The following is a 26,068-nucleotide window of genomic DNA, read 5'->3' as shown; positions in this document are numbered from 1 at the left end:
GATTGATTACCCGTTTAAAATAAATCGCTTAACGTTAATACAGAGAGAAGAATTTCAGATAGTGTTCAAAATCCAAGATTCCTCCTGCGTAATTGCAAAGCTTACGACTTATAAACCCCTGAAATGCTAAAGTATTGCAAATTAAAACACATATTAACATGATTTATGGACTTTTTTCCCATTACAATTGAAAAGATGCAACAGAAAATATTTGCATGGCTAATATCAGAGAATTCATTTTGCATACATGTAATTTCAATTTCTGATTTCCATTTTATTTTTAAAAAATTATCCAGAACCAACTCTAATTTTTTTCCCATGCAATCTCATGTTACTTATTACAATATGCCATATGCTTGGCTAATGAAAACAAAAATCAGTCTGGATATATTATAATGTAGACCATTCTTCTTAAAGCTGTGAAATTTCAGTCATATATGCTGCAAACAACTTTGTGCCACTTATGTAGTTATCCCTAAGAAAAAAGACAAAATAATGTTTAATTACCAGCATTGTAATTAAGTGATTAAGTGTATATCCTAACTCCCGCTCATTCATCATCACTGCACTCGCTGACCTCCATTGGCTCCTGGTCTGGTTTCGTCGGGAATTTAAAATTCTCATCCTTGTTTTCAAATCCCTCTGCGGCCTCGCCCCTCCTGAGCTTTGTCATCTCCAGCCCGACAACCCTCCTAGATATCAGCGTTCCTCCCATTCTGGTCTCTTCAGCATCCCTGATTTTCATCGCATCAGCATCGTTGAGGGAAGGTACTCCCTATGGGGGAAATTCCTACACCCTAGGCCTCAAGAAGGGACATTGGTACCTTTATGGAGGCTGGTACACCAGCTGTGCTGAAGCCCATCATCATCCTGAAAAGTGAAATTGGCTGCAATTTGAGTGTCCAACTGTCCAAGTCAGAAAAGCAGCCTGGAGCCCCTAAGGCAGGTCCAGCAAGTTTGTTCTTCTGGTATCTACCCTCTTATAAAGGGGATCAAAGAGACTAGAAGATCCTATTTCTTGGGATGGAGCATCAGGGTTTATGATTTATGCATGCTGTTGGGTATTCAACACCCAACCATGGTAATATTCTAATAAGGTAGTTCTTTACTGAAAAGAAAAGCAAGAAAGACAGAAAGAAGGATTTGCATTTATATAGCACCTCACGGCATCCCAAAGCGCTTTACAGCCATTAACCTACTTCTTTGAAGTGCAGTCACTGCTGTAATGTGAGAAATGTGACAACCAATTTGCGCATAGCAAGATCCCACGAACAGCAATGCAATAATGACCAAATAATCTGTTTTCGTGATGTTGGTTGAAGAACAAATATTGGCCAGGACACCTGGGAGAATTCCCCCACTCTTTTTTGAATAGTGTCATGGGATCTTTAGCATCCACCTGAGAGGGCAGATCTAAAAGTCTGCCCTCCAATAGGGTAGCACTCCCTCACTGGAGAGTCAACCTAGTTGAGGTGGTTAAGTATCTGGAGTGGGACTTGAACCCACAACCTTCCAACTCAAAAGTGAATGTGCTACCCACTAAGCCCCAGCCAAACCACCTAACCCATCTTATTCTATGGGCTGGAGATCACTGACAGTTATAATTCTGGAGTAATTGCTGGGAGCAAGTTCCAGTGCAATTTCATGGTTGTAATTCCTAATCATGTCACTTCATTCAAAGGTTATTAATTTTTCATTAAATTAGATGTTTACAGCCCTTTGTAATTGATACTAATCATAAAATAAAACCGTCATTGCCCCATATTTGGTTCAAAGACAATTTCATCCCAGAACAAATCATAGCACAGAAGGAGGCCATCGTGTCTGTCTTAACCTTTAGAAAGAACCATCCAATTCATCCCGCTACCCTGCTCTTTCTCCATAGCCCTACAAATGTTCCCCTTTTCAAGAGTTTATCCAAATCTCTTTTGAAAGTTACACTTGTATCTGCCCCCACCACCCTTTCAGGCAGTGCATTCCATGTGCATCTTGTTTTTAAGATTGGTTTTAAGACTTTTAGGCAGTTCAATTTTTTTTTTTAAGTACTATTTTATGAATGGTAGCAGACATCAAACTGTGTGGTAGGGCTTGGCGGTGGGGGGGAATGGTAAAAACTAACACTGAGGAAGAATGCCACATAATACATGGAGACATTAGAAAATTTACAGACTGGGTAGTTTCATGGCAAATGAATAAATTTGCAATGACAGGAAAAGTAGAGACATTACCTTCAACCTAGAGACTAAGAAACTGTATGGGTTAGAAGAAAAAAGGGATTTATAGATACAAATACATTAAAAAGCAACGTCGCAGATTACCAAAGCAATCAGAGATGCCAACAAAGCACCGGGATTTATTCCCAGTGGTGTAGAATTCAAAAGTAGTGAAGTTATTTTAAACTTGCATAGGACCTCGGTCAGGTCACACTTAGAATGCTGAGCACAACTCTGGTCTCCATGGTGTAAAAAGAACTTAGAAGTGCTGGAGAAAGTGCAAAAGAGATTTACAAGGATTGTACCAGAACTGAAAGGTTACAGCTATCGAGGAAAAATGAACAGGCTGGAGCTCATATCTTTAGAAAAGAGGAGACTTAGAGATGATCTGATTGAGGTCATGAACATCATGAATGGGGTGGATAGGGTAGATGTGGAGAGATTGTTTCTGCTTGTGGGTGAATCCAAACTTAGGGGCCATAAATACAAGAAAATTATGAATAAACCCAACAGGGAAATAAGGGGCAATTTCTTTACTCAGGGAGTGGTTAGAATGTGGAACTCAATACCACAGAAAGTGGTTGAGGCAAATAGCTTAGATGCTTTCAAGAGGAAGCTAGATGAGTACATGAGGGAAAAGGGAACAGAAAGATATGCTGGCAGACCAAGATGAGGCAGAGGGAATCAGAGGAGACTTGCTTGGAGTATAAACAAAAGCAGATACTAGTTGTGGATGAGTGGACTGTTTCTAATTCGATGTTTGTTACCTGCTGAGTTTTTCATTCTGGGAATGTGCGCCATCATCAGGGCTGCCAATTGGCAACATCATCACGCTTTTCTGCATAGTATCCTGGAGCGTTCTGATGACAGGAATCGTTCCTCCTTCTCGGATCAGTTCAGCTTCCAGTCCAAACACTTAGCAACAGCAAGAATAAGTAAGGTGCACGGTGAATAATACCATCCTGAAATGTACTTTACTTCACTCAATATCAATAAAGCATGAATTAAACAGAAAAGTTTGATGAGGACGCCGATATGTTCAAAGTCAGGCAGCATCCAGGTCTCATGACACAATAGTAGAATTGCACCCACCACTTTGATTTTATTGGTGTAACTGTGGCTCAGTCTCACCTCTGAGTCATGAAGGTTGAAGGTTCAAGTTCTGCTCCAGGGCCTTAAGCATTATATCTAGGCTGACACTCCCAGTGTAGTACTGAAGGAGAGCTGCATGGTTGCAGGCTTTTGGGTGAACCATTAAACCATGACCCTTTAACCTTAGCTACTATTTCAAAGAAGAGCTTCTGTCCAATATTTACCTCTCAAGCAACAAGATTATCTGGTCATTGCTGTTTGTGGGAGTTTGTTCTGTCCAAATTAGCTACTATGTTTCCTACATTACAACAGTAAAGGGAAGAAGGAAAGTTGCCATAGTCCCAGAGGACCATAGGCTGCTCTCTCATCAGAGAGAGGCGACTGGTGGTGAGTTTAACCTGAGGGTCACCGCACCTCAGGCGAGGGGTGAGGGGTGAGGTCGAGAAGGCAGGGCCTTCTTGGGTGACATCAGCCAGTACAGGAATTGAACCCATGCTGTTGGCATCACAAACCAGCCATCCAGCCAACTGAGCTAACTGACCCCCATTTGACTACATTTCATTGGCTGTAAGGAGGTTGGGATGACAGTCAATATACATGTTGGGATTCGTATAGCTCCATGCACTATAAGATTGGCCTTATCAGCAATCTTGTAAATAGGGCCCTAGCCATTTGTTCACCTTGCAAGCTTGATGCAGAAATAGAGCACATCAAAGCTATCCTGCAGGGCAATGGCTATCCTCATCAGATCACTGTTCACTGTGTATCACGCAAACTCGCAAAAGGGACAAAGGCTGCCACTTTCAGACCTGAAAAATCCCTGATCTACCTCAAATTAGCCTGGAAAGGCAAAGTATCTCAAAAATTTGAACAGCAGGTTAAGGAAGCTGTTTCATGTGTCTGCTACGCCATGGCTATGTGGATGGTATTTTCCACTAACAGGATGCTGCCATCAGTCCAAAAAGACCACATAATTGAGCAAAGTCGTGTAGCATTTCAGTACTGCTGTGATGTCAGGTTCCCAGGGATTGGCTGATTGAATCAAACAGCATGTTCCTTCAGTTGCTTCATAATAGGCAGAGTACAGACCATACTCAACCAGCCCGTGCTCACAAAACCCAAAATAAAATGTCCACTGTTAGATGTGATTCTGCAATTGGGCATCACTTGTTGAACAATCCTGAGTGTGCTAATCACTACACTAACAACCAATTTAAGATAATCAGTCAAGCTTGTAATGTAGCTCATTTACATTTCCTAAAAGTGACATACATTCATACACAGGGGCTTGTTCTCTGAAAACAAAAGGAATATGTTCAAGCCTTGCTTTTTTTCTGAATTACCCAGGAGCTTGGGGAGCCTATAGTTCCCTGGTGTTTTCTCCATGGAAATGCCTCGACCAATCAGAGTCAACATACCAACTAATCAGCACCCATTTCTCCTGTAGTATAAATTGTCATGATTTTTTGAAATTTGCCATTCTTGCATTGTCCTGATGAGTTCAAGACAAAAAGCTTCAGCAACGTGTCTCTCTTTTCAGCAATATTTAAGTTCTGTACTGCCAAGCGAATGTTTTCCTGCTCTTCTTTGAAATAGTGGCAATTGGATCTTTTACTTCCCCTTGGGTGAGGAGAGACATTGTTTCTGTTTTCAGGTGCTGCTTAAGGAAGCAGCAACAGATCCCTATAAGCTCTAGCCTCTTGTTACCTACAATGAACCACTACATTTGCTAACCCTTTTTGATGGCTCTTTGTCCAGCATTGTATTGCTTGTCAGTGACATTTGCAACCCAAGGTTTTGATCCAGCTTCCAAAGCCACTCGCAGTTTGTTGGAACTTCCACGTGCTGCAAAGACTCCATTGAGATACGTTGTCACCTGTAAGAACACTGAATAAATTAACAACAAAACTATGGCATAATAACGACACAATAATCTATCACAGTACATTATCTCATCTCATTTTAAAAATTAGAGATGCAAGTTAACAAGGGCACAAAAATAAAACAGTAAACTGAGCACCCTGGGGAGGGACAGAATTGGAAAGCAGAGAAATTATGTTAAACTTGCATCGAATCTTTAGTTAGACCACACTCAGAGTTTATCAAGAGGTTGGCAGGGTAGAGAAGATGTTTCTACTTATGGAGGAGTCCAAAGCTAGGGGACCATAAATATAGTTTAGTCATTAATAAGTCCAGTAGGGAATTCAGGAGAAACTTATCCAGGGAGGGTTAAGACGTGGAACTCGCCACCATGAGGAGTAGTTGAGGCAAGATGCATTTAAGGCGAAGCTGGATAATTACCTCAGGTAGAAAGGAATAGAAGGATATGCTGATGGGGTTAGATTAAGATGGGCGGGAGGACGGTGGTGTAGAGCATGGACCAGCTGCATCATGTGGCCTGTTTCTGCGCTGCACATTCTCTATAATTCTATGATATCTGAGCTCAAAGCTTGCACGGACTGTTGCAGATGAGTTGGATTTCATGCTGCTGTTTTTCGCTGTCCCAAATCCCAGGTCTGGCGAGAGGGTGGGGTGGGAGTGGCGGTGGGGGAGGGGCGGGGGTCATTAGAATATTCCAAGCAGGCAGCCATTCCTCTTGAGGTGTTGGAGGAAAGAGCTGCAACCTGTCACCCCAAAATGGAAGGATATCCAAAACCCGAACCAAGCTCCATACAAATAAGCCTTCAAACTTACAATTAAGTCCTGCCTCAGTGAACAAACTGGCAACCTTGCTAAGGTGACCAATCATCAGAGATCAACTATCAGGAGACAAGGGCAGAATTGGCGAGATATTCTGAGGAAAGGAAATAGGCACACACTCAATATTCTATTGCAATGTAATGAGGGAATCATTGTGTCCATTCTGTATGTCTTCTTGCTGGGACAAATATACATGCAGGAGAGTTGTGGATTGAAAACTTTTAATGCTTTGATTTGTGCTTTTGTTGTAGTGTTCAACTGTTTGGTCTTTGATTACAAGAGTCTGTTTACTATTGATGTTCACTGTGCTTGATTGGTTAAGCCTGGGTGTGGACTCAGAAAAAAGTAAACAAAGCTGTAGAAAGAGCTGGAAACTTGAGCTGAAGCATGGGGTAGACATTTTAAAGCACTGCGAATAAGACCTGTTACACACATAGAAACCAGCATCATCTTTGCATAGACCCAAGCTATAAAATATACAGCATTTGTTGCACCTCTCTTTTTCTCATTCCCACATCCTCCTCCTTCTCCTCTCTCTCAACTCCTCCATCTTTCTTTTTCCACCATTACTGTGCAGGTCAGTTCAATTTCCCTCTTAAAATCTTGTTGAAGATAAATCAGCATTCCCGACTGACCGAGCTGGTTACCTGACTGCTCAGCTTTTCAGGATCCATGTTGGGCACTAAGCGTATGGAGAATTTTCCTGTCACTTTGGCTGGGATAACAGTTTTAGTTCCAGGTCCTGAGAAAGCTCCTTCAATTCCGTGAATAGACAGCGATGGAAATCGCCATCGATGAAGGAGAATATCCTCCTAAATAATGTAATATAGACACAGTCATTAAAAATGTTAAAATCTAAGGAAGCACTCTCTTTGGATCCAATGGCACAGATGGCTCATGTAACAACAGCGGTACTTACAGCAACTTGCATTTACATAGCACCTTTAACACAGTGACACATCCCAAGGTGCTTCACAGGAGTGATTATCAGACAAAGTTTGATGCTGACCCATGTATGATCAAGAGAGAAAGAGGTAGCTTTTTAAGGAGCGTCGTAAAGGAGAGAGAGAGAGGTAGAGAGGTGAAGAAGTTTAACGAGGGGATTCCAGAGTCTACGGCCTCAGCAGGTGAAGGCACTGCTGCCAATGGTGGAGTGATTAAAATTCAAGAGGCCAGAATTGGTGAACACAGAAATCTCAAAGGATTATAGGCTTGGAAGAGGCTGCAGAGATAGGGAATGAGGCCATGGAGGGGTTTGAATACAAGGATGAAAGTTTCAAAATGGAGGCATCGCTGGACCAGGAGCCAATGTCGGTCAATGCTTTCATTGCTGTTTCAAAGGTACTTCGCACATTGGGGTAGAAATTGGTCTATGCTGTGCCCATTTCTCGAGTCTAAAACAAAAACAAATCTTAGCGATTTGGCAGTAAGCTGGCCTGTGCCCAATCTGCGCTGGCATTGGAGTAATTTGTCGAGTTCAGTATTTGGGTATCTTGAGCTGTCTGTGCTATATTCAATTTGAGAATATGGCCAAGATTTGAAAGAACCTGCATTTATATGGCACCTTTCATGACATTCCAAAGCACTTGACAGGCAATGAACTACTTTTAAAGTGCAGTCACTGTTGTAATGTAAGAATCATTGCAACCAATTTGCACAGAGCAAGCTCCCACGCATAGCAATGTGTTAATGACCAGATAATGTGTTCTAGTGATTTTGGTTGAGGGATAAATGTTGGCCAGGACAATGGAGAGAACTCCCATGGTCTTCTTTGAAATAGTGCCACGGGATCTTTCTCATTCACCTCAGAGGGCAGACGGGGCCTCAGTTTAACATCTCATCAAAGAGACAGCACTTCCAGCAGTGAAGCACTCCCTCAGTACTGGTATCTGGAGTGCTAACCTAGGCTTTTTTTTGCCTGGAGTGGGACCCAAACCCATGACATTTTGACTCAGAGGTGAGAGAGTGCTACTCATTGAGGCCAAATTAGAAAAAGTGTCATTGTTACCCAAAACTCACTTCCCACACTATGATGAGCAGAGGAACCCAATAAATATCCATATAATTTAATTGTTTTTGAAGACTTTATTGGCTTGACAGCTGCTATTTTTAATGTAACTATACCTCGGTTTTATGAAGGAGTTCTGTTGTACCAATGCTATGCTTGAAGGCTTCAAGATTAAATTCAATTGCTTCATACAAAACACGTTCCTCCTCTGTTAGGGGCACAATATCCGAATCAACTCCAGGAATCAGAATATGACCAGTTGAATTCACAAGGCTGTCTGAAATTGGATTATTGAATTAGAATCATAATAGTTTACAGTGCAGAAAGACTCACTTCATCATGACCGTGAAGAATCCTATCTTCAGCTGTCTAAAAATAATCCCACTGCCCTCCTTTCTACCCACAAGCTCAGTATCCTCCAAACATTATGGGAACCAAAGGAAATGGGGAGGACGGGAAAGTGCGGTTGATGTTGAAGATCAGCCATGATCTTAATGAATGGCAGAGAAGGCTCGAGGGGCTGAATGGTCTACTTCAGCTCCTAATTCTTAAGTTCCTCTGCTTCAAATATTTATCCAACTTTCTTCTTTTTACTTCTCCCGTGATCAATCTCTGTGAATAAATTGACCACTTGTCAGCAACCCTTGGATCACAAGAAATATCCATGCCTTTCTCATCGTGTCCAAGTCCTTCATAGTTTAAAACGTAGCTGTGGAAATAGCTCCAACATCTAAAGTCTCTCCTGTGGGTACTTTTCCATCTCTTGTGTCTCCCTGGTGAACTGAGGTTAAGCACTTTCTCTGGTTTCCACGTGCTTCCTCTCTGCAGCTCCCACAGCTACACATAGGACTCTAACTGTGAGCGGACCAATACTTCATAGTCATCCATTATTATCTCTTGTAGGTTTGCGTCTTGATTTTTAAACCCTAAGATGTTTTTTTTTTTAATGCCTTTGTCCAGCTGCATGTTGACTTTCAGGAAAACCTCATCCCTCTGCTCATCCAACCCCTTTCATTAAGTGTATACCCCAATTTCCCAAATTGTATTTGCTCGTAAACTAAATTAAGTCTGCAACCTGCTTTCCCATTTTCCTAACCCATCCATGAAATATTTTACCCTCTCCTTAGCCTCCAGTCTCAATTTTTGCCAGATATTTGTTTTTTTCTGTATTCGTTCACGGGATGTGGGTGTCACTGCCTAGACCAGCATTTATTGCCCATCCCTAATTGCCCTTGAGAAAGTGGCAGTGAACTGCCTTCTTGAACCGCTGCAGTGTAGGAACACCCAAAGTTACTTGGCATACAGGGTTCACTAAAGCAAAGAGATAGAATTTTCCTTCTTCCCTTCTACCACCACGAAAGCACACATTTTAAAAGTAGAGTGCAAATTCAATAGACTAATAACAACTTTGTCAGTTCTGGCAATGTAGAACCACAGAGTGGCAAAGCATGGAAGGAGGCCATTCAGCCCACTGTGCCTATCTTTGGTAGAACTAACCAATTAATCCCATTCGCCCTGCCCCCAACTCCAACATGGGGCAGCCATGGTCAGCAGGAACCAGAGATAATTGATTTTCACTTCCTTAACCAGAGCACAGGGAGGTCTCGTGGGCGGAGGGTAGTGTCCTTACCTCAGGCTTCTGGTCCCACTTCAGGACCACATGGCCACAGATGTGTTCATAACATGGCCACAAAGGTTGATTATCAGCCTGTGAATCCTTCCAATATGCCTGATGGCAGGCGGTAAGAGCAGGAGAGTTTCCTGGTTAGCCATACTGCAGAAGGCAGCAGCAAAGCACTGCAGTACTTTGTCAAGCATAATCAAAAGTGGTTGTCTACACCCTCTCAGGGCACTGGTACCTGAAGGAGGTGAAGCCAGGGCATTAAGGTGTCAAAAACACTGTTCCAACATGCTGGCTCAACATGGGGGAGAAGCTGAACTTAGGACCTCCCTAACTGATGTGATCAGCAGCATTTTGAGTAGGGCTTTTATATTCACTGAAGTATCAAAGTTTCAGAGGATGCCATTCATTGAGTCCTTGGATTTCCACCTGCATTTTGCGCTGAGAACATAGGATTATGGGGGAACAGGAGGAGTCCATTCAGTCCTTCAAACCTGTTCCGCCATTCAATTAGATCATGGTTGATCTGCCTCTTAACTCCATCTACACACCATGGTTCTGTAACCCTTTCTATCCTTCTCTAGCAAAATTCTATCAATCCCAGCTAGGAAATTTTCAATCGATCCCCAGTTTCAATGACTTGTTGGGGGATAGAGTTCCAGATTTCCACTATGCTTTGTGTTAAGAGCTGCTTCCTGGCATCACCCCTGAATGGCTTAGGTCTAATTTTAAGGTTATGACCCCTTCTTCTGAACTCCCCTCACCAGAGGAAATAGTTTCACTCTATCTACTCTTACAATTTTTTTGATGACCATAAACACTTTAATTTGGTTACCCAATTAGGGGAGATGACATGTAGTGTTAATGTCACTGGACCAGTAATCCAGAGGCCCAGGCTAATGCTTTAGGGACATGGGTTCAAGTCCCATCATGGCAGCTGGTGGAATTTAAATTCAATTAATAAATCTGGAATATAAAGCTAGTCTCAGTAATGGTGACCATAACACAACTGTAAAAGTGTCTGTCTCTGAAAATAATACACCTTCATTTTCATCACGTGTAAATTAATTCCTACCTAGGAGAGCTATCAGGTCAGTCATTGCCTCATGTACCGCACCCCCGTACAGACCAGAGTGCAAATCTTGATTTGCACCTTGTACCTAGGGACAGAAAATGCACAGATTACGTAACTGCAACAGAAACCAGCGATCTTTTTTCAAGGGAATGTAAAATTGCGCAGGGTCTACAGCACAGAAACAGGCAATTCAGCCAGCCAGACCATGCCAGCATTTACACTCCATTTGAACTTCCTCTCATCTTTACTCACCTCACACCATCATCATGACCCTCTATTCCCTTCTCCCTCGTATGCTTATCCAGCCTCCCCTTAAATGCATTGAGACAATTTTCCTCAGCATCTCTCTGTGGTAGTGAGTTCCACTTTCTCATCATTCTCTAGGTAATGAATTTTCTTCTGAATTCCTTATTGGATTTCTCAGTGACGATCTTACATTGATAGTCTCTGGTTTTGCTTTTCTTCACTAGTGAAAACATTCTCTCCATGTCTACTGTATCAAAACCTTTCATAATCTTAAAGACTTCCATGAGGTCGCAGCTTTCTCTCTTCAAGAGAAAAGAGATTCAGTCTGCTCATCCTCTCCTGATAGGTATGATGTAGTATACAGCAATAACTTGGAGGAGATGAAGGCAAGGCAGCCGAAGGAAAAGGGTGCACAGGGGAGCAAATGGAGTGGGGAATGAGGAGCAGGCTGGTGATGGTCAAATTAGTGGAGGGATATAGGAGAGAGAGGAGACCGCAGAGGTAGGGAGGGGAGTGGGAAGAGACCACGGAGGTGGGGAGAGGTGAGGCTGGGAATGGGTTTTAAGGTGAGGAAGAGAATCGTGAAGTTGATTCCCTGTTACAGGAAGTCAGTGGAGTTTGGCGCAGGCAGCAGTGATGGAGATGTGGGTTCAGGTACGTGTGAGATCTTGAGAAACATCATTCTGGATGTCTTGTAGTTTATAGGTAATGGAAGCAGAGTACCCATATATATCAAATGAGAATGTGCACAGGGGACATTTTCCCAACAGTTCCCTTGATTTCAGTGAATGCTCAAAATCCCTTTAGTTAATCCAAATTTCTTAGCATTCAATTTGTTATATGGCATCAGAAGTATGCTCCATCAGCGATTGAGATTATTAACTTCCCTTCATACCTCTACAATGAAATAGCATAATCCCCGTGTTCCGTAGGTCAGGGCTGGCTTCTTGCTTAGCCATCCGCTGTCTGATATAACAATGTAGTCTATGTTGGAAGAAAAGGTCTCACTTTTCTCTTTCAAGAATTTATTCAGTCCCTTAGATCCAGATTCCTCCATCCCTTCAAAAATAAACTTTAAATTCACTGGAAGTTCCTGAAATGAAAGCAGAATTAAATGGCTGAGCAGTGAATGTTCTAGAGCTTCCCAGCAATTTTATTCACCTCACCAATGACTCAAATGCAGCTCCAACAACACTTAAGAAGATTGACACCATCCAGGGCAAAACAGCTGCTTGATTGGTACCCCATCCATCACCGACACACAGTAGCAGCAGTGTGTACCATCTACAAGATGCATTGCAGGAATTCACCAAGACTCCTTTGACAGTACCTCCAAACCCAGGACCACCTAGAAGGACAAGGGCAGCAGACCGATGGGAACACCATCACCTGGAAGTTCCTCTCCAAGTCACTCACAATCCTTACTTGGAAATATATCACCGTTCCTTCACTGTTGCTGAGTCAAAATCCTGGAACTCCCTCCCTAACAGCACTGTGGGTGTACCTACACCACATGGACTGCAGTGGTTCAAGAAGGCGGCTCACCACCACCTGCTCAAGGACAATTAGGGATGGGCAATAAATGCTGGTCTAGCCAGCAATGCCCACATCCTGTGAAAGAATTAAAACACAGTCCTTCTCCAGGATCTTCCCCGAGTCAGGTGCAGCACCCTGGACAGCTCACCTGAAGTTTTGCTAGGTGTGATATTGGGAAAGGTAGATCACAACATTTTACACTTGACGATTTGGCCAAAACTGATGAACACCACCCTCCAAGGTATGCATGCAGATGTCGTTTTTATCAATTTGACAATCTGAACTTGGTTGCCTCTCAGCCTGTGATTGCATCATGAATGGTAAGATTCATCAATGAATTAAACTTTGTGGTATCCCAAACTTTGGGCTTATTGGCATTTGAAGCTTTAAGTGTTTTTCTGGCCTTATCTCCTCTTGAGTGTACGTGAATGTGCACATATAACCAGCCCAGGCTGAAAAGCTCTTAAATATTTTGCAGAGTCTTTTCAAATTGTTGCTCAAGGTGTAAGCGGGCCAAAGATGCCTCCAAAAGTAGAGACACGAAATCACAGAGTCTGTCATTATAAATGGTGCAGCATCCAATCCCCTGTAGGATTGCTGGGGAACTGGGCCCAACTGGACTTTAGCCCTTACTGACATTCCAGGCACTCTGAGAAATCATAGAATATTTACCACACGGAAGAAGGCCATTTGGCCCATTGTGTCCGTGCCAGTACTTCCACAAGACCACTTGCATTGTACCTGGCGTGAGGCAGTCGCCAGTCTCAACAATGCCTGCAGGGTCTGGGAACAGAATTGGAGAAAGACATCATATTTTAAAGGTCCTGAGAAGGTAGCACTGCTCAGTAGCAAGAGGATCTCTGTGCTCCTCCAACTCTGGCCTCTTGCGCATCCCCCATTTTCTTGATCTCACTCTTACAGGCAGGTCTTCCACTGCCTGGGTCCTAAGCTCTAGAATTCCCACCCTAAAACTCCCTGAGCCTCCACCTCTCTCTCTCCTCTAGTTTACTCTTTCATTGGATGTGGGCATCACTGGCAGGGCCAGTATTTGTTGCCAATCCTGAATTCCTTTTAAACTGAGTGGCTTGCTAGGCCATTTCAGGGGACAGTTAAGAGTCAATCACATTGCTGTGGGTCTGGAGTCACATGTAGGCCAGACCAGGTAAGGACGGCAGATTTCCTTCGCCAAAGGGCATAAGTGAACCAGATGGGTTCTTACATCAATCGATGATAGTTTCATGGTCGCCATTACTTTCAATTTCAGATTCATTAATTGACTTTTTAAATTCCACCAGATGCCTTGGGCATGTCCCCAGGGCATTAGCCTGGGCCTCTGGTTTACTAGTCCAGTGACATTAACGCTACAAGACGCTTCTTAAAACCTACATCTTTGACCAAGCTTTTGACTGTCTGCCCTACGACCTCCTCACAAGTCTCAGTATCAAATTTTGCCTGATAGTGCGCCTGTGAAGCATCTTGGAGTGTTTTACTACATTAAAGGTGCTGAACAAATGCAAGATGTTGTTGTAAGCAGTACCTACTTGCTTCAGTGCTTGAAAGGCTTCAACAGCATGGAGCCAAGCTAAAACAGGACCTTTGTCATCCGAGGATCCACGTCCATAAAGATTACCTTCAAGGGATTCATAGAGGAGTATTATTATTAAAGGCAGGAAAATTAATTCCACTTGGTCAACCCAATACCTGCACGACTTAATGACAGCAGAATACAACATAAATAAACCAACAACAACAACTTACATTTACAAAGCACCTTTGACGCAATGAAAGGTCTCAAGGTCCTTCACAGGAGCATTATCAAACAAAATCTGACACCAAGCCACACGGCATGATAGAATGAATCACAGAATGACCCAGCACAATAGCACAGCCATTCAGCCCATCCTTTCTGTGCTGGCTCTTTGGTGGAGCTATCTGATTAATCCCAAATAGTTGAAGGAGATATTAGGATGGGTGACCAAAAGCTTGGTCGCAGTGGCAGGTTTTGAGGAGTGTCTTAAAGGAAGAAAGAGAAGTAGTGAGGTAGGAGAGGTTTAGCGAGGGAGTTCCGGAGCTTAGGACACAGGCAGCTGAAGGCACGGCCGTCAATATTGGAGCAATGGAAATTGAGGCCACCCAAGAGGACAGATTTAAAAGAGTGCAGAGATCTAAGAGGGATGTAGGATTGGAGGGGATAGGGAGAGGCGAGGCCATGGAGGGAATTGTAAATAAGTTGAGAATTTTATAATTGAGGTGCTGGCAGACCCCTAGCTAAAGGTAGCATTACCTAAGGGGGATTCTTGTTAGAGGATGTACAAAGTGTTGTATAAGCTGAGTGATGGTGGTTTTGTAGCATCTGTTTGACTTAGTGTTAATATAGGAACAAAGGGCCTCAATACAGTGGTAATCGTGCCTAGAACAGCAAGAAGGTAATAAAATAGGCAAAGAACATTCCTCTTGAAGAAAACGGAAAATAATCATGGTGGCCCAACAACCAATGTAAGTTGAGGTATTGTAAAAATTAGTACCCAGTCACAATACTGACCATCCTTTTCTGTTAGCAGGTATGGGTCTGTAGACCATCCGTCCTCGATTTTCGCAGCTTGAACATCAACATGACCATAAATGCAGACTGTAGTTTTATTTGGATCTTTTCCCAATTCACCCAAAACCACTGGAGGTAATGAAATGATTTTTCCACAGGGAAGCTACAGAGAGCATGGGCATATCACATAAAGCAAAGCAGTAACCAGAAATTAGTCATGAGGTCATTAAGGCACAGAAGAAGGTCATTCAGCCCATCAGATCCATGCTGGCCCTCTGCAGAGCAATCCAATCAGCCCCATTCCCCCGCTCTATCCCCTTAGTCCTGCAAGTTTATATCCTTTTGAAATCATTGATCACCTCCACTTCCACCACCCTCATTGGCAGCAAGTTCCAGGTCATTACAACCCACTGAGTAACAAAGTTCTTCCTCACATACCCCCCTGCATCTCTTGCCCAAAATCTTAAATCTGTGTCCCCAGAATCCTTGCACCATCAGCTAATGGGAACAGATTTTCTTTATCTACCTTATCAAGAACTGTCATAACCCTGTACATCTCTATTAAATTATTAAATAAAATATTCATAGGTAAATGTAATGAGGGAGCAGAGGCATATCAAAGTCAAATTTCAAATTCTGAATAAAATAATTTTTTTGACTTTTTGTTGATCATCTGAGGATTGAAATATTATACCTTACATACCAAATCACAACAATGATTCAATTATTACTTACTTCCCAAGGGACTCTACTCTCAAGGGACTAAGGCTTGATGCTCTGTTATCAAGTTACACAGGATGTACAGCAAAGGCACAGGCCATTCAGCCCAACTAGTCCATGCTGGTGTTAATGCTCCACCTCTTTCCTCTTCGTCTCACCCTATCAGCATAACCTTCTGTTCTTTTCTCCGTCGTGTACTTATTGAGCTTCTACTTTTATGCTTTTCACTTAAAGCACTCCCTGAGGTATGTTATCACGTTACGTTGGTCAATCAGGACGGCTCCTGGCCATGAGTTCTGATCGCAATGTTTGGAGGAAATGCCAGCAAAATGCCAACACAGGGCCTAGAGGGTAAATCATGTGAGGCATCCCTGACCAGTTGATCATATCCCTTAGTGATAATTTGGAGCTACAATAGCAGAGATCCTGAAGGAGATTATGGGTTTGAAAGGCTGAATTTTCTGTAATGTATTTTTGATTCATTCTCAGGATGTAGGCATTGCTGGTAAGGCCAACAGTAACTGTCCATCCTTAGGCGCCCAGATGTAGCAGTTTGATACAACTGCGAGGCTTGCATTTTTTTCCTTTATTCTATCACAAGATGTGGGCATCGCTGGCAAGTCCAGCATATACCGTCCATCTCTAATTGCTCTTCAACTGAGTAACTTGCTAGGGCCATTTCAAAGGGCAGTTAATAGTCAACCACATTGCTGTGGATCTGGAGTCACATGTAGGCCAGACCGGGTATGGCTGGCAGATTTCCTTCCCTAAAGTGCATTAGTGAACCAGATGGGTTTTTACGACAATCGGATGGTTATCATTACCGACACTAATTCCAGGTTTATTAATTGAATTTAAATTCCACCAGTTGTCGTGGTGGGATTTGAATCCATCTCCCCAGAACATTAGCATTAGCCTTTCCAATTACATTACCACTATCTCGCCACCTCACAGTTGAGAGTCAACCACGTTATGGCAAAACAAAAACAGAATTACCTGGAAAAACTCAGCAGGTCTGGCAGCATCGGCGGAGAAGAAAACAGTTGACGTTTTGAGTCCTCATGACCCTTCAGCAGAACTGGGTGAAATTAGGAGAGGGGTGAGATATAAGCTGGTTTAAGGTGGGGTGGGTGGGGGGAGAGAAGTTGGGGAGGTGGTGGTGCGGGGGGGTGTGGTTGTAGGGACAAGCAAGCAGTGATAGGAGCAGATTATCAAAAGATGTCACGGACAAAAGAACAAAGAGGTGTTGAAGGTGGTGATATTATCTAAACGAACGTGCTAATTAAGAATGGATGGCAGGACACACAAGGTACAGCTCTAGTGGGGGTGGGATGGAATAAGGCTAACCGGGCATAAAAGGTATAGATTTAAAAATAATGGAAATAGGTGGGAAAAGAAAAATCTATATAAATTATTGGAAAAAACAAAAGGGAGGGGGAAGAAACGGAAAGGGGGTGGGGATGGAGGAGGGAGTTCAAGATCTAAAGTTGTTGAATTCAATATTCTCTCCCCCCACACCCACCCTAAACCAGCTTATATTTCACCCCTCTCCTAATATTATTCAGTTCTGTTGAAGGGTCATGAGGACTCAGAACGTCAACTTTTTTCTTCTCCGCCGACGCTGCCAGACCTGCTGAGTTTTTCCAGGTAATTCTGTTTTTGTTTTGAATTTCCAGCATCCGCAGTTTTTTTTTGTTTTTATCTCCATGTTATGGCAAACGTGGTCATTTTTACTGACCCCAGCTTTTCAATTTCCAAATTCTCAAACTCCAATGGTGGGATTTGAAATCACTAGATTATTAGTCCAGGCCTCTCTACTAGTCTAGGAACATAACAACTACACCGCCACCCCAGGTTTGGGACCACAGAAATACAGGAGAAAGTGATGGCTTCATATCTTTACAAATATGTAGTATTTCTAAACAGATTGAAAATCATTTCCTTGCATTTTGTTTAATGTGCAAAGGATCCATCAGGTTGAGTTATACTGTACCTCCTCATTGCCCAGATCTGTTAGCTCAATAGTTCCTCCGAGGCCTTTGATTCTCTCACCCACAACCTGCATCATTTGAATCACATCCTCTCTCTTTGTCGGATTGCCTGATTCACTCTGGATTGCTATCCATTCTTTCAGATTCTGCAAATTGAAATTGCTGCATAATTATATACTTAACACTACCAAATCTCTACACATGTGCCTCCCTAACCAGAGGCAAAACGAGCAGTTAATCATTACATCCTTGAACATAGACATTACCTGGATTGTGCTATTCTCCCAGGTAAGGGTCTTGTAGAGTGTTACATACAAACATACAAATTAGGAGTAGGCTAACTTGGCTCCTCGAGCCTGCTCCACCATTCAATAAGATCATGGCTGATCTGATTGTAACCTTTCACCCCCTTGTTAATCAAGAATCTATCTACTTCTACCTTAACAATATTCAAAGACTCTGCTTCCACTGCCTTTTGAGGAAGGGAGTTCCAAAGACTCACTGTACTCTGAGAGAAAAGAATTCTCCTCATCCCTTATTTAAATGGGCACCCTCTTATTTTTAAACACTGATGCCTAGTTCTACATTCTCCCACAAGAAGAAATATTCTCTCCACATCCACCCTGTCAAGCCCCCCACCCCCCAAACCCTGCAACCCCCCGGAAGGTTCTTAAAGGTTTCAATCAAGTCACCTCTTAGTCTTCTAAACTTCAGTGGATACAAACCTAACCTGTCCAACCTTTCCTCATAAGACAGCCCACCCATTCCTGGTATTAGTCTAGCAAACATTCTTTGAACTGCTTTTAATGCACCCTTCCTTAAATAAGGAGACCAATATTGTACTCAAGTGTTAACTTGGCTTGGGGTGGGCTGGGGGGAAATAGTCCCAATAAAACTGATAAAACAATGACAACACAACCAAGTATTAATGGGAAAAAGGTTGTTTTTTTTGTCTTTACACATATTCATAAAATCTTGGACTGTATAGCAAAGAAGGAGGCCATTCAGCCTATCATGCCAGTGCCAGCCCTTTGAAAGAGCTAGTCAATTAATCCCATTCTCCTGCTCTTTCCCCGTAAACCTTCAATTATTTTTCCTTTACAAGTATAGATCAATAGGAACAATTGCAGGCCACTCAGCCCCACAAGCCTTCTCCGCCATTTAATTAGATAATGCCTGATCATTCCTTCAACCCCCACTTTATCTGCCTTAATTTCATATCCCTTGATACCTTTTTCCAATAAGAACTTACCAATTTCAGTCTTTAAAGATTAAGCCCCTTATTCTTGATTTCCCCCATCAGAGAGAAATATTATTTCTGTATCTATTCTTTAATTCTTTTAAACACCTCGATCAGATCACCCTTCAATCGTCTATACTCGAGGGAGTACAAGCCTGATCTATGCAACTTTTCCGCATAATTTAGCCCTTTTAGCCCAGTGTCATTTTGAAGAACCTGCGCTACACCCACTCCGAGGCCAAGATATCCTTTCTGAGGCCTGGTGCCCAGAACTGAATGCAGTCACTCCACATGGAATCTGAACAAGGCCTCACTCTGGACACCTGAGCATATTGACTGGGGAGTGCCGCACTGTCTTTCAGATGTGACGTTAAACCGAGCTCCTGTCTATCCCCTCAGGTGGAAGTAAAAGATCCCATGGCCTATCTTGAAGAGGAGCGAGGGAGTTCGTCCCGGTGTCCTGGCCAATACTTATCCCTCAACCAAAATCACTAGGACACTCTACCTGGTCATTATCACAATACTGTATGTGGGAGCTTGCTGTACGCAAATTGACTGCCACATTTCTTGCCTTACAACAGTGACTGCACTTCAAAAAGTACTTCATTGGCTGTAAAATAATTTGGGATATCCTGAGGTCATGGAATGATCCGCATAAAGGCAAGTTTTGCAACTGAACCTCAATTCTAACCCAGAAGCTGGAGAACTGGAACCTATTTTGTAGAATGTTTACCATTGCAATTGTACCAGCCAGGCATCCCTTGTTCCGACCACCAGCTCCAAATGCACCCTCCTAACCAGGTGATATATTTACAGGTGTGGGCGGAGTTCACCAACCACCCATTCAATGTTAAACATTCAAGTCACTCTGGAGCAGTTGCAACATGTTCATACCCTTAGAGAAGAGGTTGTCCAAATAACACTTTATATCCAAAGCCTCCACCCCATCCAACCGGCCCTGGGTTAAATTCAACCCTGAGGAACCCCAGCACCCAGCTAACTCCTTTCTCCCCCCACCAAAAAAATAAAACAAATAAGGACTGGAACAACCTCCCACAAATATTATAAGATGCCTATGCCCGCTAACGAAAATCTGCAGAGCCTCTTAAATTGATGTGAGCATCAACTGCACTCATTGTGCACCTCCTGTGAAATTTCCCTCGCGAAAGAGTACAGAGGGGAGCTTTACCAAGTACCAAGCACCAAAAGATCACTGACATTAGCCATACCATCCCAATTTGGATAACCATTTGTGTGTGCAGACCTTACCTGGACATAGTCGTCCTGATGTTCATCAATATACTGGAACACCTGGTCCAGAGGAGACAAAGCTTGCAGCGCAAAGTGCAAAAGCAAACTGAAAATGGCAAGTGTAAGCTGTAAAGAAGGTTGCAATGGAGAATTAGGATGCTTGGGTGAGGCTGCAATGGCTATTGTACACAGTCCTTTTCTTGTCCCCCTTGTTAGAAATAATACATATTTCAATGCAGCGAATAAAATAAATCAGAAGGGAGCACAAATGGAAGCACAATTATTAGAATAAAACATATCCCGTAAAATAAGTGCCTAACAACACTGGGCTTAGTAACACAAGCAACAACATTCAATCAGGTGAAACCGGACAAATACATGGCGAATAAAAGGATACGCTGATAGGGTGAAGTGGAGTGGGAGGAGTCTCAGGTGGAGCAAAAAATATCAGCATGGACCTAAAAACAGAAAATGCTGGAAAAGCTTAGCAGGTCTGGCAGCATCTGTGGAAAGGGAAACAGTTAACGTTTGGAGTCCACATGACTCATCTTCGGAGGGTGCTGAAGAAGTCAGACCGATTTGAAGCTTTAACTTTGTTTCTTTCTCCACAGACGCTGCCAGACCTGCTGAGCTTTTCCAGCCATTTTCTATTTTTAGTTCAGATTTCCAGCATCTGCAGTATTTTACTTTTATATCAGCATAGACCAGTTGAGCTGAATGAATTTTACAGCAAGAAACAGGCCAATGTAATAAATGTCTCACAAATTGCAGATTTGCTATTGTCCAATGTTTCACTTCCAATGCTTTTCTCATCACTTTAAAACTATTTGGCCAGATGGGGCTCCTTGGAAATCGTTGCAGCACCAAAACAACGCAAGTCAACAATTGTACATCTTCTCTGGCTTATTTTGCACTTTTAATAGAATTTAATTTAAGAAAAAAATCTTAACAAATAGCTGGAAGATGTTATGAAACGCAGTCCCATCAAAAAAACTCATTCCATCAAAATAAAAGACCCTCTTTATTCCTATTTTATCTGATGTAACCTTACAATAAAGACACGACAATGAAAGCATATTTTGCATTCGAAATGTAATCAGTTAATCCTTATCCCGCAAAGATCGTCTCCAATAACAATGTCAGCCAGAAAGCAAGAAAGATATAAAACATTTGTCATAATAATTTACACAGTCGACCAAACACTGTTCCAGCATTTTGCAGACTTAAGAAACAGCCAAGAAACTGAACTGACATAAATTCAGTTTGGTAAAAATGGGTAAGTTCTCACATAATCACACAGCTGTCATAGCACAGGAGGCGGCCACTCGGCCGGTCGTGTCTGCACCGTCTCTCAAGCTGGATAGCTACACATTTAATGAAAAGCAATTGGGCTAACGTTTCTTAACTCAAGGGTTTAAGCACTGTGTAGAAAAATTGCATAGCTGCTTTGTCACAGATTGCGTTATGCACAGAATGTATCACGAAAATTGAATGCAAATGAAAAGAAAGTTCTATTAATCTTCACGGTTTAAAAAAAAATGTACTAAATGGAATATGAGCAACAGAGTTACCATGATCAGAGGCTAAGTTATTAGCAGAGTCGATCAAACAATCGTTAACGAAACCTGCCTCTCTCAGTCACGTTCGGAACTCTTTCTTTGCTCTGTTGCTTCGAACACTGGAAGTCGGTGAAGGCTAGACGTATAACTGAGCATTCAAACTTCTGCTGCCAACTGGTTTCAACTGATTTTCCCTTGAGGGGAGATCATACTAAACAGGCGGGACGTTGCCAAGGGAAAAAAAAGAAGGCGGCTTTGTGTGAAAATTGCATTTAAAGTGGCCAGAAGGGTTTCACAAAAAAACATTTTAATAGCAGAGAGAGGTCAGTTACATTGTCATAATTATCCTTGAGCGTGAGTGATAGAGTTTTATGTTTTGATGTGATTTATAGCATCACATGATGCGCTCATCGGGCAGTTTGCTAAATATTTTTCCACCCATGAACTCTGCTCCTTTATCTACCAAGAAATGTTATTTCACGAAGCATGAAATTACAAATGATTTCCAGTTGGTGTCACCGGATACCATGTAACTAGTCACATGCAGAAAAAGTTTTCATATTGCATAACAGCTTAACAGCTTTTTTTTATATAGAAATACAAGGATTAAAACGCAGTGACATTGCTGCAAATTGTCAAACCGTTTTGTACTGTTAACTTGACACCAAAATTATATTCAACCATATATTTCTCTGTGCTCGCTGAATTACATTGGCTCCTGATCGAGCAACGTCTAGATTTTAAAATTCTGACCCTTGTTTTCAAATCCCTCCATCGCCTTGCCTCTCCCAACCTATATAAGGTCCTCCAGCCCAAAGCCTCTCGGAAATCTCTGCACTCCTCCAACACTGGCCTCTTGTACATGGCAATTTTAATGGTTCCACCATTGTCAGAGATGCCAGTGCATCTTCAATTGCTTGTGCCCTAAGCTATGCAATTCCCTCCCCACCTCTCTCTCCTGCTTTAAGAACCCACCTTAAAATCTTTTGTCATCTGCCCGAATATCGCCTTGTGATTTGGTGTCTACTTTTGCCTTATAATGCTCCCGTGATGAACTTTGGGACATTTTATTATGTTAAAGGCACCACATAAATGCAAGTTGTTGTTGTTCTCAGCTTGCTTTTCCAAACTCTGGCAAGTTATGCCCCAGTCAAGGAAAGTTGATGTTGATCTCGTGGGTTCCGATATTCACAGTATCACAGAATCATTACAGTGCAGAAGGAGGCCATTCAGCCCATCAAGTCTGCACTGGCTCTGAAAGAGCATTCCACCTAGTCCCGTTCCCCTGCCTTGTCCCCATAACCCTGCACATTCTCTCATTTCAGGTAGCAATCTGATTCCCTTTTGAATACCTTGATTGAATCTGCCTCCACCACCCTCTCAGGAAGTTGTTCCAGACTCCAACCACCCTCTGGGTGAAAACATTTTTCCTCATGTCACACTTACTCCTAGTTCTTGATATTCTCTTGGGTGGGAACAGTTTCTCTCTATTTACCCTGTCCATACCCCTCAGGATCTTGAATATCTCCATCAAGTCTCCTCTCAGCCTTCTTTTCTCCAAGGAAAACAGTCCCAAACTCTCCAATCTATTCTTTATCCCAGGAATCATTCTTGTGAATCTCCTCTGTACTCTCTCCAATGCCTTTACATCCTTCCTCAAGTATGGCACCCAGAACCAGGCGCAGTACTCCAGATGAGGCCTGACTGGTGTCTTATACAAGTTCAACATGATCTCCTTACTCTTGTACTCAATGCCCATATTAATAAAGTCTAAGATACTATATGCTTGATTAACTGCTCTCTCAACATGTGCTGTCATCTTCAATGACCTATTTACATATACCCCGAGATCCTTCTGTTCCTGCACCTCCTTTAGAGGGTCTCCCTTTACTTTGTACTGTCTCGCCATTTTTTCCTGCCAAAATGAATCACCTCACATTTCTCTGCATTGAACTTTATCTGCCACTTGTCTGCCCAATCCACCAACATGTCTATGTCTTTTTGAAAGTTCAAGACTATCCCCATCATAGTTGACAACATTTCCAATCTTCGTATCATCTGAAAAATTTGAAATCATGCCCTGAACACCACAGACTAGGTCATTAATATATATCAGGAAGAACAAGGGTCCCCACACTGACCCCTGGGGAACTCCAATACAAATTTTCCTTCAATCTGAAAAACAACCATTTATCACTACTCTCTGTTTCCTGTCACTCAGCCAATTTCTTCTCTAAGTGCCTATTTTCCCTTTTATTCCATGAATTTTGCTCACAAGTTTGTTGTGTGGCACCGTATCAAATGCCTTTTGAAAATCCATATACACCACATCAATGGTGTTTCCCTTATCAAACTTCTCTGTCACCTCCTCAAAAAACTCCAGCAAGTTAGTGAAACACGATTTTCCCGTAATGAATCCATGCTGGCTTTCCTTAATTATCCTGCACTAGCCTAAGTGACTACAGATTTTATCCCATACTATGGGGCAGAATTTGACGTCCCAACAGGTGGGCATGTGCCCGACCCGATCGAGCGTAAAATAGCGGGCGATGACATTGGGCGAGTGTCCCGACGTCATCGTGCACTTGCGTGATATTTTGATCAGCGGGTGCACTCAAGAATTGGCGGCACGCCCGCCAAAAAATAAGAGGCCGATTAAGGCCATTAATGCAGGAATTGACCTGGATTTTTCGCTGCCCACCCAATGTTACGCTTGATGGGCGGGCAAATTGGCCAAGCAGCCTTTGGATTTTTGAGGAAACCTCATCCAAGGGCAGGATGAGGTTTCCGTGATTAATTTTAAAAAAACGTTTGGGCAGAATTTTTTATCATCAGTCTGTTTAGGTGATTCTTTACGTTTATGTTCAGTATGTTTAGGTGATTCTTGTGGGTGGAATGTTTTTTGGGATTTCATAATGCTTATTTTTGGCTTTAAAATTCTCTGCCTTCAGGGAGTTTTCATTGCGCGCTCCCCTGCACCCACGCTGACTTCAGCGCTCACCCCCCACCTCAGCAGCACTGTGCCTTTCAGTGTGCCTTTCACGCCACCAAACTGCCAGCCAGCATGAAATTGCAGTCGAGCCGATCGCGGGCGGTGGCCATTTCCCAGCCAGTCCCGGGCCCTGCCCACCGTGCCCGCCTGGTGACCCGAAAATCCTGCCCATAGTTTCCAGAAGTTTCCCCTGCCACTGAGGTCGAACTGACCGGTCTGTAGTTGCCAACTTTATCCTTGTACCCCTTTTTGAACAAGGGCGTAATAGTCACGATTCTCCAGTCATTCCCGGAAAACTCCTCATATTGCGGAATGACTTGCACATTCTGTTTTAATCGGGTCATGTTCATTATCCTTCCCAGGATATTGTGTCCAGGATGTCACAAGTTACATAGATGTGCACAAACAGCCGCTTGCAGCAATTTAGGCTCCGGTGTTAGAAATCTGGGAGACTGATCTTACGTTCAGCTTTCCAGGGTTCTCCTCCGTTCAAACTGCAACACTTTACTTTGTTTCTGATCATGGATACAATTACTTAATTCTTTTTGTTACTCCATTTCCTGCTTCACTGTTTTCCTCGCAACATATTAAATCTTTAATAACTTCTGACTGGAAGGGAAATAGGATGACTGAAAACATGTTCAGGTATTGCATCTTTTTTAAATTAAACAAAAGCATGGGGAAACAATAGTTCCCCAGTGCATGTGTCATGGCAACGCCTCAACCAAGAATAGTCAAGTTGCCAACCAATCAGCCCTCTTTTCTCATGCAGTATAAATTGTTGCTCCCTTTGAAATTTGGCATTCTTGTACCTATCCTGATGAGTGCAAGACAAAAAGCTTCGACAACGTCCCTCTTTTCTCAGCAGTACGCAAGCTCTGTATTACCAAGGAAATAGGATTGTGTGTTATTGAGATTTTAAACTAAATATCAGTTTGCATCTACTGAAATTATTATAATCAGTTTTGCATCTCTGGGGCTAGGGTAAATAATAATAGGCATCGACTTGACCAGTCAAGTATTCAAGATAAAAGGCAACAGCAGAAATTCAAGTCAATAATTGTTAAGTTATGTACCTGGGGCATTTCGGGACTAATTTTCCTGATCTTTCATTCTGGGGAGCTGTGGGCAGAAAGGCCGGCAAAAAGGTCAGAGATGTATTTTGTCAAGTCCTGGTCTCTCTTATGTGGCCTCAGCATTTCTGGGGCTTCCTAGCATTCTCCAGTTAGGCAGAGATATTGAGATGTACACAGAAGAGAGAGACAACGGAATGGAGAAATTA

The 26,068-nt window shown here is 42.6% G+C and overlaps 1 protein-coding gene across 3 annotated transcripts; it reads right to left on the bottom strand.

The window, feature by feature from the left end:
• Positions 1 to 147: 147 nt before the first annotated feature.
• LOC121279147 (cytosolic non-specific dipeptidase-like) lies at positions 148 to 21,970 on the bottom strand. 3 transcript variants are annotated; one of them, XM_041190129.1, is made up of 12 exons: positions 21,807 to 21,970; positions 20,254 to 20,361; positions 17,747 to 17,890; positions 15,034 to 15,196; positions 14,033 to 14,121; positions 11,851 to 12,048; positions 10,710 to 10,794; positions 8,130 to 8,290; positions 6,653 to 6,817; positions 5,040 to 5,181; positions 2,981 to 3,128; positions 148 to 475 (listed from the first exon to the last, which is right to left on the bottom strand). In XM_041190129.1, exons 1-12 carry the CDS (start codon positions 21,807 to 21,809, stop codon positions 412 to 414), a joined length of 1,470 nt encoding a protein of 489 aa, XP_041046063.1. In that variant the 5' UTR covers positions 21,810 to 21,970; the 3' UTR covers positions 148 to 411. The 3 variants fall into 3 exon arrangements, with proteins under 3 accessions (XP_041046063.1, XP_041046064.1, XP_041046065.1); XM_041190130.1 differs by lacking the exon at positions 20,254 to 20,361 and having other exon boundaries at positions 21,807 to 21,968; XM_041190131.1 differs by lacking the exon at positions 20,254 to 20,361 and having other exon boundaries at positions 21,865 to 21,943.
• Between the last annotated feature and the right edge of the window lie 4,098 nt (positions 21,971 to 26,068).

This window comes from Carcharodon carcharias, chromosome 6, assembly GCF_017639515.1.
Source record: "Carcharodon carcharias isolate sCarCar2 chromosome 6, sCarCar2.pri, whole genome shotgun sequence".
Lineage (NCBI taxonomy): Eukaryota > Metazoa > Chordata > Chondrichthyes > Lamniformes > Lamnidae > Carcharodon > Carcharodon carcharias.
Note: the sequence above shows the minus strand (reverse complement) of the source record. Positions and strands in the feature narration are given on the sequence as shown.